This window comes from Panulirus ornatus, chromosome 26, assembly GCF_036320965.1.
Source record: "Panulirus ornatus isolate Po-2019 chromosome 26, ASM3632096v1, whole genome shotgun sequence".
Lineage (NCBI taxonomy): Eukaryota > Metazoa > Arthropoda > Malacostraca > Decapoda > Palinuridae > Panulirus > Panulirus ornatus.
Window position 1 is genome coordinate 5947934 of NC_092249.1, and position 17814 is coordinate 5965747.

At 37.4% G+C, this 17814-nt stretch overlaps 1 protein-coding gene across 1 annotated transcript in view; it reads right to left on the reverse strand.

Moving 5' to 3' along the window:
* Positions 1-17814, reverse strand: part of LOC139757423 (papilin-like) — a 95879-nt gene that overhangs the window by 56447 nt on the left and 21618 nt on the right. Inside the window, 9 exon segments of the mRNA XM_071677926.1 lie at positions 1758-1871; positions 2262-2371; positions 2374-2464; positions 4965-5041; positions 8673-8814; positions 11364-11546; positions 12829-13002; positions 13396-13575; positions 15079-15295. Coding sequence (XP_071534027.1) covers positions 1758-1871; positions 2262-2371; positions 2374-2464; positions 4965-5041; positions 8673-8814; positions 11364-11546; positions 12829-13002; positions 13396-13575; positions 15079-15295 — 1288 coding nt within the window.

Here is a 17814-nt window from a genome sequence, read left to right on the forward strand (position 1 = left end):
ATCAAAGAAGTCTTGTCATAGTGGCACTTTATCATCTATACTGGAACATAGGAATATTAAGTAGCTGCAATGGACTTTAGAAGCATTGCTTAATGATCTTTTTAATATCTCATTAGCCATTTTACATCTCTAATATATCCTATGCTACAGATTTCCATTGCAGTTATCATCCGGAAATAAGTTCTCGAATGTTTGAAGGTTAATCAGTGCTGTCAAAGAACTGCAGCCTCCCTAAGCTGTACCACCTATACAGATCATACAATACATTCAAGATCAAATCTTTAAAATAAAAGCTCAAAAGATGAAAGAAGCTGATAAGAAAGAAGCTGATAAGCATTGCACTGTCATAACATTTTCGAAAAAAGACATCTTTGGTGGAAGGACTAATTTCGGCACTCTGAATGAACATGTTTGTTGAGGAATGACAGGCAGTGATGCTCAATTAAAGTAGCTGCACCCTCACATGGAAAGCCCATCTCCTTATACACATCCTAACAACTGTCTTTTGTGCTTGAGTCAAGTATGGTCCAGAAATACAAACGATTCATTCTTGAAGTCACTGCTGCACCCATAGTGACCATTCATATTATGGACTAAACACCACCTAACCCACTAAAGCACTAATTATAAAAATGTTCTTAAGGGTTATGTTCAATTGGCAACTGAATATAACTGTTTGGAAACTTTGTTGAATAATTCAGTTTTCATGTAGCAGTCCAGCTGCTTTCACTGGACTTATCTGTCTGTCTGGCATCCTTCAAGCTTTGTTGTGTAGAAATTTAGCAATAACAAACACATAATTCAAGTTATGGGGAATAGAATCCATGCTCACCATCTTGTAAGCGTAGCAATAACAATCACATGATTCTAGTTTTGAAAATTAGAAGAATACAACCTCATCATCTCAAAAGTGGAAATGATATTCAGATAAATGACTGAAATAGTCATGAAACTGGAAAAAAACAGAAATATTATTGAAATGATGCTGTTGTTCATTGTGACAGCTTCATTTATTTTCAGTCACTTCATGACTTCCTTTGATTCCATTTAAAACATGTACATTAAAAATTACTTATCCTAGAGGTGATGCACAGACTGGGTATTAAGGCAATCATGCAACGATAATACAGTATCCTGTCACTCAGAATATGATCATATCAAACAGCCTATGCCATTTCAAAGTGGCAAAGAACAAATCCTTTTCTCTTGGGAAAGATTCTATGGTAATACAATATCCTATACCACCTGGTATGTCCTATGGCCAGGAGGGGCAAATCGCACTTGCAGTATCATGACATATACATAACATATACTAGCATGCTCAGCCAAATGTAACAAGTGGTAGTATTCGATAGATGATGGAGAATCTTCATGTCAAGTGACCAATGTTTTGAGATTTAAAAAGTGTTTTGAGTAAAAACATTTTGTGAGAAAAGTGTATGGAAACTTGCAAGACACAGCTCAAGCCACTTTCAGATTCATTTGATATGAATGAAGTACTGCTTTAATGCAGCTAAAAGTAGCAGAAATATGGAGTCCACGTTCGTTTCCTGCAGCATGCCAGCCACTCGTATTGGTTCTTTGAATAATTCTGTGGCCACATGCTCTCAAATGCCAAGCATATAACTCCCATGTATTTGGTGTCTTAACTCAGCAGGCTATAAACAACGCAGGAAAGGATGGTAACAAGAAGGGCATCTTTAAAGGATGCATCAGCTGGGGAACCTGTGGCAACCTAATAATACATCAGCTGTTACCTCTGAAAGTGATCGCTTTTTACGAATTTCTATGATAACCTTTTCATTAATCACAGCCTCTGATGATCCATTCTCTTGTTCCTCAGTTGAGGACATTTCTTCACTCGTGAGAACCTAAAAAATTAATGCATTTCTCTAAGCCAATTCATTATACATGCTATATATATACATATAAGTGTGTGTGTATATATGAATGGATGGGCCATTCTTCGTCCGTTTCCTGGTGCTGATGTGGGAAACAGCGATCAAGTATAATAAAAATGAATACATATAAACGAACTATCTAAGTCAGTAAATAACTAAGAAGTAAAGCCATTCACTTTTGGTTACAAGTAATAATAATAATTTTTCCAAGACATTAAATATTTTCTTTAAAGTGAAAACAGCAACATCAATTATTCAAATAATATGTCTAAAGTAAGTCACATCATTATCATTTCAACCTAAACATTATTACCTCCAATTCCCAACAAGATGACAAACAGAAAAGAAAGCAAAACTCACTGCCATTTCTGTTGAACCACTTTCGTCTGACATGCTTTCAGAGGATCCACTTTCATCTGATTTGCCATTCTCTTCAGAACTCATTTCCTTACCAGAGCCTGATACATCTCAGGATCTTCAGGGGATGTTACATCAGACCTTTCTCCACTTGACTTAGTCTCTTCTGGTGTACTTCCTATTTCCTTATCATCTGCAGACCCCTCCTGTTATGAATTTAATGAGAACAAAACTCAACAATAACAATTACAGTTTATAGTTCCTCTTCCCTTTTAACTTTCCCTTCTACAGCATTGAACCACCAAAAATTCTGAACAGAAGTTATCATCTCACTACAGGAATCCAAGAACAAAGTTGGTTAATAATTCCCTTTTAAGTCATTCCATTACTACACAAAACCAACAAATATTATGAGTTAAGGACTGATATTATCAAAAGAAAACTTCCTTCCAGTTTAAATTATTTCCTCATTCTAGAAAGACACAGTCTGAGTTAACAACATGCTGCACCTACCTCCACATATCTTTTATCTTACTAAGCTATCTAAAAATTAAGTGAGTAGATTAAAACTTATGGGAGTGGCACACAAAAAGTTATCTACTCAAGTCATGAGATCTAACCTATGCATACATGTTCTTTTATATATAGGAAAAAATCTGAAATCTTTTATGCTATCAAATTTTCTCACAAAGGTTTATCATACCTTTTACTTTTTTCTACCATGCAAGATATCTATCTTTGGATAATAACAATGGTTTGAAAAGATGCATTTTCGAAAATGATACAATTTTCAGAAACATATTTTTTCTGCTACCTTGCCTACATGTAAATGCTTCAAAACTATAACTAAGAAAAAAACTGCTTGTCTTCAGGAGCATACTGAAAAAATTACTGTATACTGGGATTGAGATGAGATAATAGTTACCTAGAAGATGCAATATCCAACAATTTGACACAATTTGGCCCATGAACAAATGATCGGCAGGGCATTTATGATAACCATGGTCCTCGCATCAGAGGAGCTTCTCTATAATCCATTCACATTCGAGGTTTGTCATTCATGAAAGTGTCATTTATGAAAAAAGGACTTAGTTTCTTTAAGCTAACTCTTTACATTATGGCCCGAGAAGAAATGAACTGCATGCTACTGTAAAGAGCAGTATGTTACAGTGCTTTAAAAAAGCAAGTATTCTTTATTCAAAAACTCATATTAATAATGAATCTGCATTAAACTATGTATTCTTGGGATTCTTAATCATCTTTTTCGTGTGCAGACTAGGATGAAAAGTCTCACCCAGGAATGTAACTCCCATTATCCCATTGATTTAACCAAATAATACTCATAAGGAAGCTCATAGGTTGGGTAACTATTCAATTAAATAATACTAGTGAAGGAGTTCAGAGGTTGGGTGTCCATAAGTCTGGGAGAGACTATTGTAAGCATGTGCATATGCACATACACACTAAATCAGGTAGAGTTTGTATTGTAAACATGTGCATATGCACATACACACTCCCTTTCTCAATCTGAATGTGTGCAGTATCTAAGAATGGGGAAACAGAATGACCTAGTTAACTTTTGATACCTGAACTGCTAACATTTCCTCTATATCTATTTCTAAATTTCACTTGTTTCCCTCTGTTCAATTTCAAAACACTACAATTCAATCCTGTATTAACAAAAAAAAAAAAAAAGTTTGAAATAATCATATTCTCCACTATCTTGGAAACACCACATTATCAACATCACAAAGTTTGTTACCCAAAGTCTGAGTTGCTGCTTAGTGTCATGATCATTTTTCTTGTGAGTAGCTGCTTCACATCTATAGAGGTTTTATTTGCACTTGTATGGATTACTGCTCATATATCTGGGGTGGCTCTTCAACCACCTTTCTATTGGCAAGAGTGGAATCAAAAACCCTCTGTCTTATTACTTTCCCAGGCAACACCCATCTCCAAACATCCATTTCTGAATGCCACAATGCCGCAGCCCATCTCCTTGTTCTGAGGTCTCATTTCGCCCACTGTTATCATACGCTGTCAGCAAATGCCCCTACCACCATGGTCTGGACACAATCCATGCATCTGGCTGCTGCTTACCACAGAGACTGGAGACTGGCTAAAAAAAGGACTGATATTTGTGATAGTTCCTCCTTTCCTCAAACAGATATGCTGTAGAACTCTTTTTCACCTTTTCTCTTTTCCTCTTCCTATAACCCATATACCTTTAAGAGCCTGGTTTATAGGCATATGCAAAGCCCTGATACATTTCCACATATCTTCTTGCTTACTCTTTTTCCCTTAGACCTGGCCTCATATGACCACACACTAAGGTTTTCTCAATTGAATAAAAAGAGACTGCAGAACTAAAACAGCTAAGGGCAGGTTATCAAAGTGATATTCACATACCACCTAATATGAACATGACTTCAAATTTCCCAAGATTTTTAAGACTTTTAGTGTTGCACAACTACTCTCCCACTTTTTCTGATGAAAGCTTTTGGTTTCTTAAAATGTTAATTTCATGGCATGACTGATATGCCATAAACAATTCAACTAAATAAATAGCTGTCTGGTTAATGGGTTCTGAGCTTAAAATTACTGAAAACCAATTTACTATCAATTATATACTATCCATACTCATTTTACATTAGTGATGTTCACCTCTACTTTTATTAAATTGCCTACATTTTGAAAAATACTCACCTCATCATCATTCTCAACACACCACAAATCGTCCTCACTCTCTAAATCGACACGGCTTCCCATGCCAAGCACCTCATCTAAAACAAAGACAATATACACCAAAAAATTTATCAACATCTAAGAATACTTAATCAAGACAGTAGCAATGTCACTAACAAGCCATCCCAAATGACTGGAAGCCAGTCATAAATTTAGTACAAGCTACATTTTGACAATTCACACTGGTAACTTGCGAACACCACCAGATGACAATCTCCACTTTAAACCATCTCACCAATGTAGAAGTCATAAACATCCTCTTTGAATAAAATGTAAAACATTCCTCTCCATAAGAGACATAACACACTGTCAAAAATTATTCAGTATTTTAGTGGACACTTCAATGAAACATGGTTAAATCACTGGATAGGTGCTATTAAGCCATGCATTAATGCTCTTAAACACTCTTATAGCACAAATAAAATATGAAAACTAACAAAAAAACCCACACATATTCGCCACTTCCCACATCAGTAAGGTAATGTCAAGAACTGATGATTGAGCCTTAGAGGGATGAATCCTCTGTTCTTAACGCTACCTTGCTAACGCGGGAAATGGCAAATATGTATGAAAAAAAAAAAAAAAAAAAAAAAAAATATATATATTTTTTTTTTTTTTTTTTTTTTTTATACTTTGTCGCTGTCTCCCGCGTTTGCGAGGTAGCGCAAGGAAACAGACGAAAGAAATGGCCCAACCCCCCCCCCCATACACATGTATATACATACGTCCACACACGCAAATATACATACCTACACAGCTTTCCATGGTTTACCCCAGACGCTTCACATGCCTTGATTCAATCCACTGACAGCACGTCAACCCCGGTATACCACATCGCTCCAATTCACTCTATTCCTTGCCCTCCTTTCACCCTCCTGCATGTTCAGGCCCCGATCACACAAAATCTTTTTCACTCCATCTTTCCACCTCCAATTTGGTCTCCCTCTTCTCCTCGTTCCCTCCACCTCCGACACATATATCCTCTTGGTCAATCTTTCCTCACTCATTCTCTCCATGTGCCCAAACCACTTCAAAACACCCTCTTCTGCTCTCTCAACAACGCTCTTTTTATTTCCACACATCTCTCTTACCCTTACGTTACTCACTCGATCAAACCACCTCACACCACACATTGTCCTCAAACATCTCATTTCCAGCACATCCATCCTCCTGCGCACAACTCTATCCATAGCCCACGCCTCGCAACCATACAACATTGTTGGAACCACTATTCCTTCAAACATACCCATTTTTGCTTTCCGAGATAATGTTCTCGACTTCCACACATTCTTCAAGGCCCCCAGAATTTTCGCCCCCTCCCCCACCCTATGATCCACTTCCGCTTCCATGGTTCCATCCGCTGCCAGATCCACTCCCAGATATCTAAAACACTTCACTTCCTCCAGTTTTTCTCCATTCAAACTCACCTCCCAATTGACTTGACCCTCAACCCTACTGTACCTAATAACCTTGCTCTTATTCACATTTACTCTTAACTTTCTTCTTCCACACACTTTACCAAACTCAGTCACCAGCTTCTGCAGTTTCTCACATGAATCAGCCACCAGCGCAGTATCATCAGCGAACAACAACTGACTCACTTCCCAAGCTCTCTCATCCCCAACAGACTTCATACTTGCCCCTCTTTCCAAAACTCTTGCATTTACCTCCCTAACAACCCCATCCATAAACAAATTAAACAACCATGGAGACATCACACACCCCTGCCGCAAACCTACATTCACTGAGAACCAATCACTTTCCTCTCTTCCTACACGTACACATGCCTTACATCCTCGATAAAAACTTTTCACTGCTTCTAACAACTTTCCTCCCACACCATATATTCTTAATACCTTCCACAGAGCATCTCTATCAACTCTATCATATGCCTTCTCCAGATCCATAAATGCTACATACAAATCCATTTGCTTTTCTAAGTATTTCTCACATACATTCTTCAAAGCAAACACCTGATCCACACATCCTCTACCACTTCTGAAACCACACTGCTCTTCCCCAATCTGATGCTCTGTACATGCCTTCACCCTCTCAATCAATACCCTCCCATATAATTTACCAGGAATACTCAACAAACTTATACCTCTGTAATTTGAGCACTCACTCTTATCCCCTTTGCCTTTGTACAATGGCACTATGCACGCATTCCGCCAATCCTCAGGCACCTCACCATGAGTCATACATACATTAAATAACCTTACCAACCAGTCAACAATACAGTCACCCCCTTTTTTAATAAATTCCACTGCAATACCATCCAAACCTGCTGCCTTGCCGGCTTTCATCTTCCGCAAAGCTTTCACTACCTCTTCTCTGTTTACCAAATCATTTTCCCTAACCCTCTCACTTTGCACACCACCTCGACCAAAACACCCTATATCTGCCACTCTATCATCAAACACATTCAACAAACCTTCAAAATACTCACTCCATCTCCTTCTCACATCACCACTACTTGTTATCACCTCCCCATTTGCGCCCTTCACTGAAGTTCCCATTTGCTCCCTTGTCTTACGCACTTTATTTACCTCCTTCCAGAACATCTTTTTATTCTCCCTAAAATTTAATGAATATATATATATATATATATATATATATATATATATATATATATATATATATATATATATATATATATGACTGGAAAATGTATAAAAGAAAGTGGCAGGTCAAGAGGAAGGTGCAAGGGTTGAAAAAGAGGGTAAATGAGAGTTGGAATGAGAGAGTATCATTAAACTTTATGGAGAATAAAAAGATGTTTTGGACAAAAGAACAAACGGAAACATTGGTGAAGGGGGCAAATGATAACAGATAGTGATAAAGTGAGAGGGAGATGGAGTGAGTATTTTGAGGGTTTGTTGAATGTGATTGATGATAGGGTGGCAGAAGTATGGTGTCTTAGTCTGGATGGTATGCAAAGTGAGCACATCAGGGAGAATGGTTTGGTTGAGAGAAGAGGGGTGAAAGCCTTGTAGAAGATGAAATCTGGCTAGGTGGCAACTCTGGATGGTATTGCAGTTGAATTCATTAAGAAAGGGGGTGATTGTGTTGTTGATTGGTTGGTGAGGATATCAAATGTATGTACGGATCATGGTGAAGTGCCTGAAAACTGGCAGAATGCATTTATAGTGCCACTGTACAAAGGCAATGGGAATAAAGGTGAGTGTTCAAATTACAGAGGCATAAGTTTATTGAGTATTCCAGGAAACTTGTATGGGAGGGTACTGATTGAGAGGGTGAAGGCATGTACAGAGGGCAAATACAAAGCATCAGACTGGGGAGGAGCAGTGCGGTTTCAGAAGTCGTACAGGATGTGAGGATCAGGTTTTGGCTTTGAAGAATCTGGGTGAGAAATACTCAGTAAAACAGATGGATCTGTACATAGCTGTTATGGATCTTCTGGAGAAGGCATATGATAGGATTGATAGAGATGTTTTGTGGTAGGTCTTAGGAGTATATGGTGTGGGAGGTAAGCTGCCAGAAGCAGTGAAAAGTTTTTATCAAGGGTGTAAGGCATGTGTGCAAGTAGGAAGAGAGTTGTTTAACTCAGCTACCAACAAATCATGCAAGCTCACCTACCAGGTGCCCTTATTACAGAATACAAAAACAAAAAGCTGTATTACAGAGTGGCAAATAATCATTACGCACCATCTCCACAGGGGTTGTTGTTGCAAGAGTCAAAGGAATATGGTATTATATTGCCATCACACTGTAATGCAGTTGCTTGCTTACGGCCTACATAACAAAGAACCTTCCGATGTTTGGTACCACCACCACACTCCTTGTCACACTGAAAAAAGAAAAAATGCAAAACATAATTTCAATATCTTTAAGACTATATTGTCAACAATATTAGTATATTCAAGGAGCAAGTTTATGAAATAAATCTGTCACACAATTTTTCATGAAGGGATGGCATTTCCTCTACAGGTTTAACCTCAAGTTTAGCTTGAATTGCACATATTTTTCTCATACTCTATGGCACACAATGTTCGATGAAATTATCTTTCTATGAAAAGTACTGTCCAAGACAGATAAAAAATAAGGGTTCAAGTCCCTCACAACTATGCCAATGCAGGAATGAGCAATGTTATACTTCAGTTTCTTTCTCACAATATCCTTAACAAAACATTTCAAAACTTCTTATCAAGTATTCTTCTAACATTTCAAGTCTTAATTGTAGTACCATATCAATGGCAGACAAATAAATCAAGAATAACAAAACTGTGGCATCTCACATGTGCATACAATATTCAAAAAGCCTGAACAGCAAATTCATTATGCATCTAATAAATTTCATCTGCTGTGTAAGGTGTTATATTTCTTTAACTCAAACAATGAAATCTAAAGATCCCCCAAAAATAAATCCCAAATGTAATTAATGTGTTGCACTGGATGAAAACTTAGTAAATTTTCTAAAACTGTAATACAATTAATGTTTGCATGATAAAGAATAACAAAATCAAAATCTACATTTTTACACTTTGTTGTATTCTAAATTAGTAAGGTAACACCAGGAACAGGCAAAGAATAGCCTCATTTGCTCACTTCCATTCTTAAATTATCATGTATAATGCAATGAAACCAGACTTCCATCCACAGCCAAGCCCCACAGATTGTGAAAGGATAGAGTGAAAAAGATTTTGAGTGATGGGCCTGAATATGCAGGATGGTGAAAGGCATGCATGGAAAAGAGTAAAGGGACAATGTGGTATACTGAGGTTGATGTGCTGTCAATGGACTGGGACCAGGGAATGAGCAGCATCTGCAGTAAACAATGGAGAGGTTTGCAGGACCTGATTGTGGATGGGTAGTTGCAGTTGCAGTGCATTACACATGACAGCTAGAAAATAGATGTGGCCTTTCTTTGTCTGTTCCTGGTGCTATCTCACTTATGTGGGAAACAGCATTCAAGTATGAAAAAAATATTTCTTTTATACTTCACTGCCGTTTCCCCATACAAAAATATAAACTTAGTAGTCTTGACGGTATTATTTGGATGAGGCATGGGACATAGAAGAAAAGTTTGGAATACAGTGAATGTGTTGGAAATAAAATGCTTGAGGACAATAGTACTGTGAGTAAGGTTACTCTAGTCTGAGATGATGGTGTAAGAGAGAATGTGGTAATAAGAAGAGCATAGTTGAGAAAGCTGAAGAGGGTGCAGTTAAATGGTTGGAAAATATGGGAAGGATGAGTGTGGAGAGGTTAACAAAGAGGGTACAAATATCAGAAATGAAAGGGACAAGGAGAGGGGGGGATTAAGGGATGGAGCGGAAATGGTTTTGAATGCTAGAGGCCTGAGCATGAAGAAGGGTGTAAAGTGTTCACAAGATGGAATGAACATGAGCAGTGTGGTGTACAGGGGGTTAATGTGCTATCAGTGTACTGTAGCAGGGCATATGAAGCAGCCTGGGGAAACAAAGAAAAGTTCTGTGGAGCCTGGTTGTTGATAGAGGATTGTGATATCAGTGTGTTGAACATGACTGCTAGAGAGCGGATGTGAGTGAATGAGGCCATTTCTTTGTTCCTGGTGCTACCTTGTTAACACTGGAATTAGTGTACAAATATCAAAGTAGCATTTCCTTCTTCAAGAGTCCCTTCTATCTTTATGCCATAAACTACCCCAGTGTTGTGTGTATTTATGTGGGAAGAGTGCAGGGCAACTAAGCAGTAAGTATTCAATGTCTCCATTGTGATAGCTGCATTATGTACATGAAAGGTCCTGGAATGTCTTGAAGTGATGATTGTAGTAGTGTAGGCATGGATGACATCCAGAATGCAGATAAGAAAGCATGACTCGTGTATGCCTAGGGAGTGTGGTTTCACATGGGTGGTGGGAAGGTATTCAAGATGGAGTTGGGAGAGCAGATATTTACTGCTTCTCAGATAATTTCATTGTGCATGTGTTCTGTCACTGTTATGTTTGTTGGAGGTTAGGGGATCTGTAACAACAGGTTGCTGAAGTGTGGGAAAGGGTAAGCTTTCTACTTCTACTTGGAGGTTAGTGTTTAGTTAAGGAGTAACTCAGACAGGTGGGTCTAGCGTTGTTGCAAAGAATTAAGTGCCAAGCATATTGAGATGGGACTGTTTTGGAATGAGTTTTACTTCACTGTGTAGCTGTTGAGTGTTTGTGGTTGCTCAGCAGTCAGTAACTGTCCTAAGTGCTTTATTCTGGGTAGCTTTTAGCTTTGTTATATTGGCTATTGTCAGGGTGGAGCATATAAATAGTTCATCATACATTAAAAATTACAGCTAGAATGGATATGTGTAAATGAAGCCAATGTTTGTTTGTTTCTGATGCTATTTTACTAAGACAGGTAATTCAAAAGTACTTACTGCACCCCAAGGTGCTGTAAACCAACTGCCTTCACAAGTCTCGGTTACGTTGCATGCTTCCATGTCACTAAAGCGTTTTTCAGCATCACAGTTGTCATCAGGTACACGTGTGACAATCCCTCTCTCCCACGCACCACAAAGCACATGTCGAGTTCTTATGCCCTCACCACAATCAGCAGAACACTGTAGAAGTAGGTGTATTAAGATTTGTAAATCTTAGAGTATTTGAGTTCTAAGTATCTATGAATATCTTTATCACATACATTAAATGAAATATAAAAACTGCTGACTGCTCCATACCTTAAAAGTATTTTCAAATGGACAGTAACACTGACAAAATAAATGAACCAGTAAACAAGTGAAAAAAACGATAAAAGAACATGAAAACAAGCTGTAATGAAGGAAAAAATTAATTTCTATGGTGATGTAGAACAAAAACCAATACCATCTTTAGTTTTTAACATATACAGTATGCCTTCTTAACTGCCATAAAACATAACATTTCTGTGTAATGGTCCCCATACTCCTTATACCTCAAACTTTTCTGCCCAAGAATCTTTCATATTCTATTCTGACCATTAAACGACTATATCTATCAAATATCAGGTAGAGGGAAAACATTATAAGGTGCTCCAAATCTTTACATGAAATAATCTTTTTCCTTCATCAAAACTTTTATGAACACTTTGCCAGAGTGTTTTGAGAATCTTAATATGTCTGTCAGTCTGCTTCGCTGTTTCTCTATTTTCAGGTTGATCTATCTTCCTATCTGTCTATATTTCTCATGCAAATTCCTTTCGGGAACTCCCATCAAGGAAGCGGCAACAGAAAAAGTCTCCACTTATGCCTGCCCTTACATATCTTCCTCATACACACCATACTATGCATTCTTGTACCATTTTTCTCCCTCCAGTACTCTTCCACTCTATTTTCCCATGTTACAGATGGTCTTCCTCTCACGCCAACCCCTTCCATTGTACTATCATACACTCTGCTTGTAAACCCAGGTTGATAAACACTTTTAAATGGAAATGAATAAAGATTCTAACAACAAAGCAAATACATATATAGTGCTAAAACAATCAAGATCACTTTTTCAGTACTTTGAGAAATCTCTGCATTAAGATTTTTTTTCTTTCAATGAATATGAAAATTCTTCTATCTTATCTTTAACAAGATACGAGGATCACAATGTACAAACCATATTCATTATCTATTCCTATGACTTTTGGTTGGTGCATCATTTTCTCACATTCATAAGTGTACCGTCTGAAGTTATGCCAATGATTCTTTTCCACATGGCCAGTAACTTCAAAGGTTTAGATGGATGACTGTCATATTCTATTTATGATTTTGTAGAGCTAAACTAGCAACCTACAAATATCATATTTCAAAACTCACTGATTGTATCCTTTTTAAAGTATCATTTGCTAATAAAGTTAAAACATCAGGTATGGATACTTACTGTACTCCACTCTGAGGCATACCATCGGTATTCACACTCTGTATAATCAGTACAGTTACGGCTGGTTGGTGGCTCGCGAGTTGCAGAACAATATTCTTCTTCTACAACCTTACCCTTGCTGCTTACACACAACACAGATCGGGACTCCTTCTCCAAGCCACATTTGTTGCTACACTGCAATTAAATTAAGATCTATCATAACCACTGAGGTTTGTAAGAAAAACACATGAAAAAAAATTTTCTTTCCAAGTTATTTTGAAATAAAATTAACAGTTTCCACAAGCAAAAAATGCAATAGTTCATTATATAATATTCTGGAGTAAATGAAAATAACTTCATAGTGCATGAAAATGATATGAGATCACAGTGTAATATCAGTCTGCTTTAACAAGAACTGGAAGCTAAGGACAATTCTAGCTACCTGAAAGTAAAGATTAGTAAGGATGGTTGAGGGAAAGCTGATGTTTAAAGCAGTCTTATAAGGAATAAGGTTCCAAGTGTACTGAAGCTTCGGAAAACAAATCAATTCAAAAGAGCTACTAATGTAAATTATTACTTTAAACCTACCCCTGTCCATTCTGAAGCAACCCAGTCAACACCACCACAAGGAACACCTTCACATGGTTTCTCGACTGCAGGTTTCTCCTCCGTACAGGCACTGTCATCTAATACTTTGATCTCACCATCTGATATTACATGACATCTAACTTTTCGATACTGGCGACCAACACCACATAACTTGTTGCACTAGAGAGATATGATATAATCTGTTAGTTAGCTGCACAGGAGAGATATGGTACATTTTGTAAGAATATAAAACGAACTACTCATGTACTACCTAAAAATTTCTGAAAAAAAAATCTATCACTTCAAATTTGAAGAGTTAATAGGAATAATTTACTTATACATGGATCAATTTACTTAGTTCACTAATATTACAGAAATATTCATTTCTGACTGCCTATCAACCAAGGGGGAAAAATGTAATCATTCAAATGAGAAGTGTGTCTGAAATGTTATAATATGTACATTCTATCCTTGCATGCTACACCATTTCTCACAGTACAGTATAACAGCCCATGCTTTATCGCAGCACATTTTCTTAATTTCCTAAGCTGTTTCTCCCCATTTCAAAATCTACTTATTCTCCATTCCTTTCATATCATATCAGGTCTCATTTGCGCCATCTACTATCTCCTCGGTTCATCCCTTCTAATTTTCCCCTACTATTTCTACAAAAAGTATTTTCTTGTCTTGGGTTTCACGTTTGAGATCATAAAGATTTGAAAGAACTACTCTACTATTTATCTCATTTCTGGCACATGGTAAAGTATCATAGGTAAAGACTGGATGTGTGCATATGGAGCCACCATTCATTTGTTCCTGATGCTACACTGTCATACGAGGAAAGGCAATCAGAGCTGATGTTACAATGCAATAAGAGGAAAGGCAATCAGGAGTGGGGAAAGGAAATCCCTTTCCTAAAGCAGAGGAATAAGTAAGAGATGATTGTCTCATATACACTCAGTAGCCTGTTCCTGATGCTGCACTGCAAAGGCATCAAAAACAAACTAATAACACGGATCATATTCTTTAGCCTCTCTTTTCTCCAAAGTAAGCAAATCTAAGTCTTTCAGTCATTATTCCTAGCTAATTTCTTGATTACTGTTCCATTTTATAGATACAGTGCCTTATGTGGAAAGAAGACCAAAATTATACAGCACATTCCAATCTGTCTAACAGTGTGAAAACAGTTATACACCATCTCCTAATTCTTAACGGCCATCCTTAGATTCACTATCAGATAATTCAATTCCCATGAAGTATGACAAAAACCTACCTAATACCAAATCAGGGGTAATAACTTTCCTATATTCCTTTGCTGACGGACTGAATCAATCAGTACCTAAAAAAATTCATATGAAATCTTTTACGTATTCTTGCCCAACCTTCACTCTGTATAAAAGTATAAATACTACTTTAATCTCTATGTGATTACCTAATTGTACAATATGGGACAGGAATTATATGCCTGTACAGCCCCTTTCTTGAACTTTCTTACTTAAGCTGAGATTTTTACCATTAGTCAGGATTTCTATGTAATGCTGTAATTATTCATTAGCATTCACTCTAAATCTAACATCATAGTTATAATGTGTGTATTCATGACATTCTTTTATGACAAAAAATTATAACTGGCTTTTTTCTTATTCAAATGAAAATCTTAGGAGTAAATTAAATAATACTTACTGGTGTCCAATCTCCCACATGCCATGATGCACACATTGCATCCTTGTTACACTCTCTTACAATCTGTGGCTTTAGTCCTTGGAATGTATAACATAGTGAATCATTTACGATGGATAAACGTCCCTCTGCAAATTTCTGACCACAGTACACATGACGGAATTGCCAGCCAGGAGCTCCACATGAACTAGTGCATGGTGTCCACTCTCCATTTATCCAACTACAAAAATACATTTACAATATATGAGTCTCATTTTCTTTCCAAAAACTATACCTAATTCGATCAGGAAGCAATATAATATATTTCATAAAATTTCATAAAGGTATATCAAATGTGTGGCTTTTGTTACAAGTTACTGTTCTTCAATGAACCTGAAAGCAAAAGGAAAGCTTTTAACATAATCATAAGAAGTGGTAAAATTCAAAGCAAGGCAGGATTCTGAAATAATCATATGCTGCAAAAGGACAGACAAAATAAAAAAGTAAGTCATAGAGAACACGGGGATATATGGAAAAACAATGATGATGATTCTACAAAAAAAATCTTTTATGTTCTTGGCAGCTGTGATGGCACAGGCCACAGAATGACCTCATCAATATATATGAATAATTTATGTATATTTCTTTATCATAAATATTTGCCATTTCCCGCATTAGCGAGGTGGCATCAAGAACACATGACTGAGCCTTAGAGGGAAAAATCCTCTTTCAGCCCCCTTCTCTGTTCCTTATTTCTGAGAAGTAAAACAGGAGGGGAGGACTTTCAGCCCCCTGCTCCCACCCCTTTTAGTCACCTTCTATGACATGTAAGGAATATGTGGGCCTACACCAATGATATTAATGCAAAGCACTTAATCCAACCTAAAATAGTGTTGGTGTCTGCCAATGAAGTTGGCATCCTCTAGTTGGTAGTGACAATTACGTGATGTGCTGGCAAATCATGCAACCCTGCCTCACTGGCAGTTTAGCTGTTGATGAGGCAGAAATTTTGTTGTGTTCACCACTTGTGCCTTAAATTTTCATTGTCTTTCCCTTTTGGTATTTTTAACACTTAGCACAGTTGGAAATACTTACCTTACAAGTGATGAAATAGCTTTATAGTTGCACTTTACAAGGAAAATAAGCCACTTTAGGAAATTTTCAATATAACCAGTGTGAACTGGAGATCAGTACAACGATGGCTGAAGAAATTTAATGATAGTGGCAGCACCACTATAATGACCAGTGTGAAACAACCGAGGAAGGCTAGAAATACCTCCACACATATTCTGAATGTTCTTAAACATCAAATGGATGCAGCTCCATGCTTGAGTGCCATAGAATTAGGAAAAACAACAACCTAGACTGCTTAGTGGTGTCATAAAGGACAGTTCAACATCACTCACACAAGGACTTTAAGTACCAGAGCTGCTGGCTGTGACCCAAACCACTCGTAACCTGCAGGCACCTGAAGAAAAGAGTTGATTTTTGAGGAAATATTAAGTATGAGACAGGCTAAGTTCAGCAGTGCTGCTTTGTGGGGTGATGAGTCCACAATTTCTGTGACAGGTGGCCATGGTGAGAAAGTGTATAAGCAACCAAACTGTGATCCATTTGACCCCAAGTACATTGTGAGCACAGTAGAGTTCTCTGTTCCACTTATGGTAAGGGATTGTTTCAATTTTTTTGGTGTTGGGGACCTTCCAGTGTTGTCAAAGGATGAAGTTATGAACAGACATTGTTACCTTGAGCTACTTTGTGACCGTCTTCCAGATTCATTCAAAAAGTAAAAGGCCAAAGTGTTCATGCATGATAGGGTTCCCTGCCACACTGATAAACTAGTCAATGATTTGCTCAACTGTGCTGTTGAGGTTCTCAGTAACTGGTGTGGGAATTCACTGGATATGAATCCAACAGGAAACTTGCGCAAGTGTTCATGAAAATTTAATTACTTGATGGGAATACTTTGAAGGTTGCTATCAAGCTGGAGGCAGCGGTTTGTGAAATTTAGGCAAAGATGGACCTTTAATGGCTTAAGAGCCTTGCTGATTCAGCTACTGTTTGTTTCAAGGAGTGTATAAAAAGAGAAGTGAAACCAAGAAAGTACTAGCTGATGGTGAATTCAGTTTTCATGGTTTTATATTGTTTATCCTTGACGGTTGTGCTGCAGCCCCCTCATGCCAACTTCACTGGGGATCACTGTATGTATGTATAGATGTATATTGCAATAGGCCACAGTGGTGCGCATGATAAGCACAAGGAAAATAAAGCACGATAAGTTATCAAGTGCACTTTCATGTAATGATCATATCATCAGGGGAAATACAAGAATGAGATAGAAGACTTAGAAAAGTCAGAATGTATACAAAGACGAGCAGAGCTAAGAAGCCATAGGTAAACATGTGTTTCTGGTTGATGGTGTTCGGGTTGGCAGTGTTCGAGTCTGACACTATGCCTGTCATAAGATTCTATTATGTGGACAGGACAGGGAACCATTTACAAATTTTGCCTATGACAAATGCATCCCATTTGTTCATACCTAAACAAATATTCATCTTACAATTCTTTGTGTATCTAATAAGTGAAGATTTAATGATATTTCTCTTGGTCAAGGAGTTACAGGTAATGACTGAATAAGCATTATTCTGCTTAATGCAATGGTCATAGTTTTTAACATGATTAAACAAAGCATTTGATTCTTGTCCTGTTCTTATACCATATCTATGTTGCTTTAGTCTAGCAAATTCTTTTATACCTACT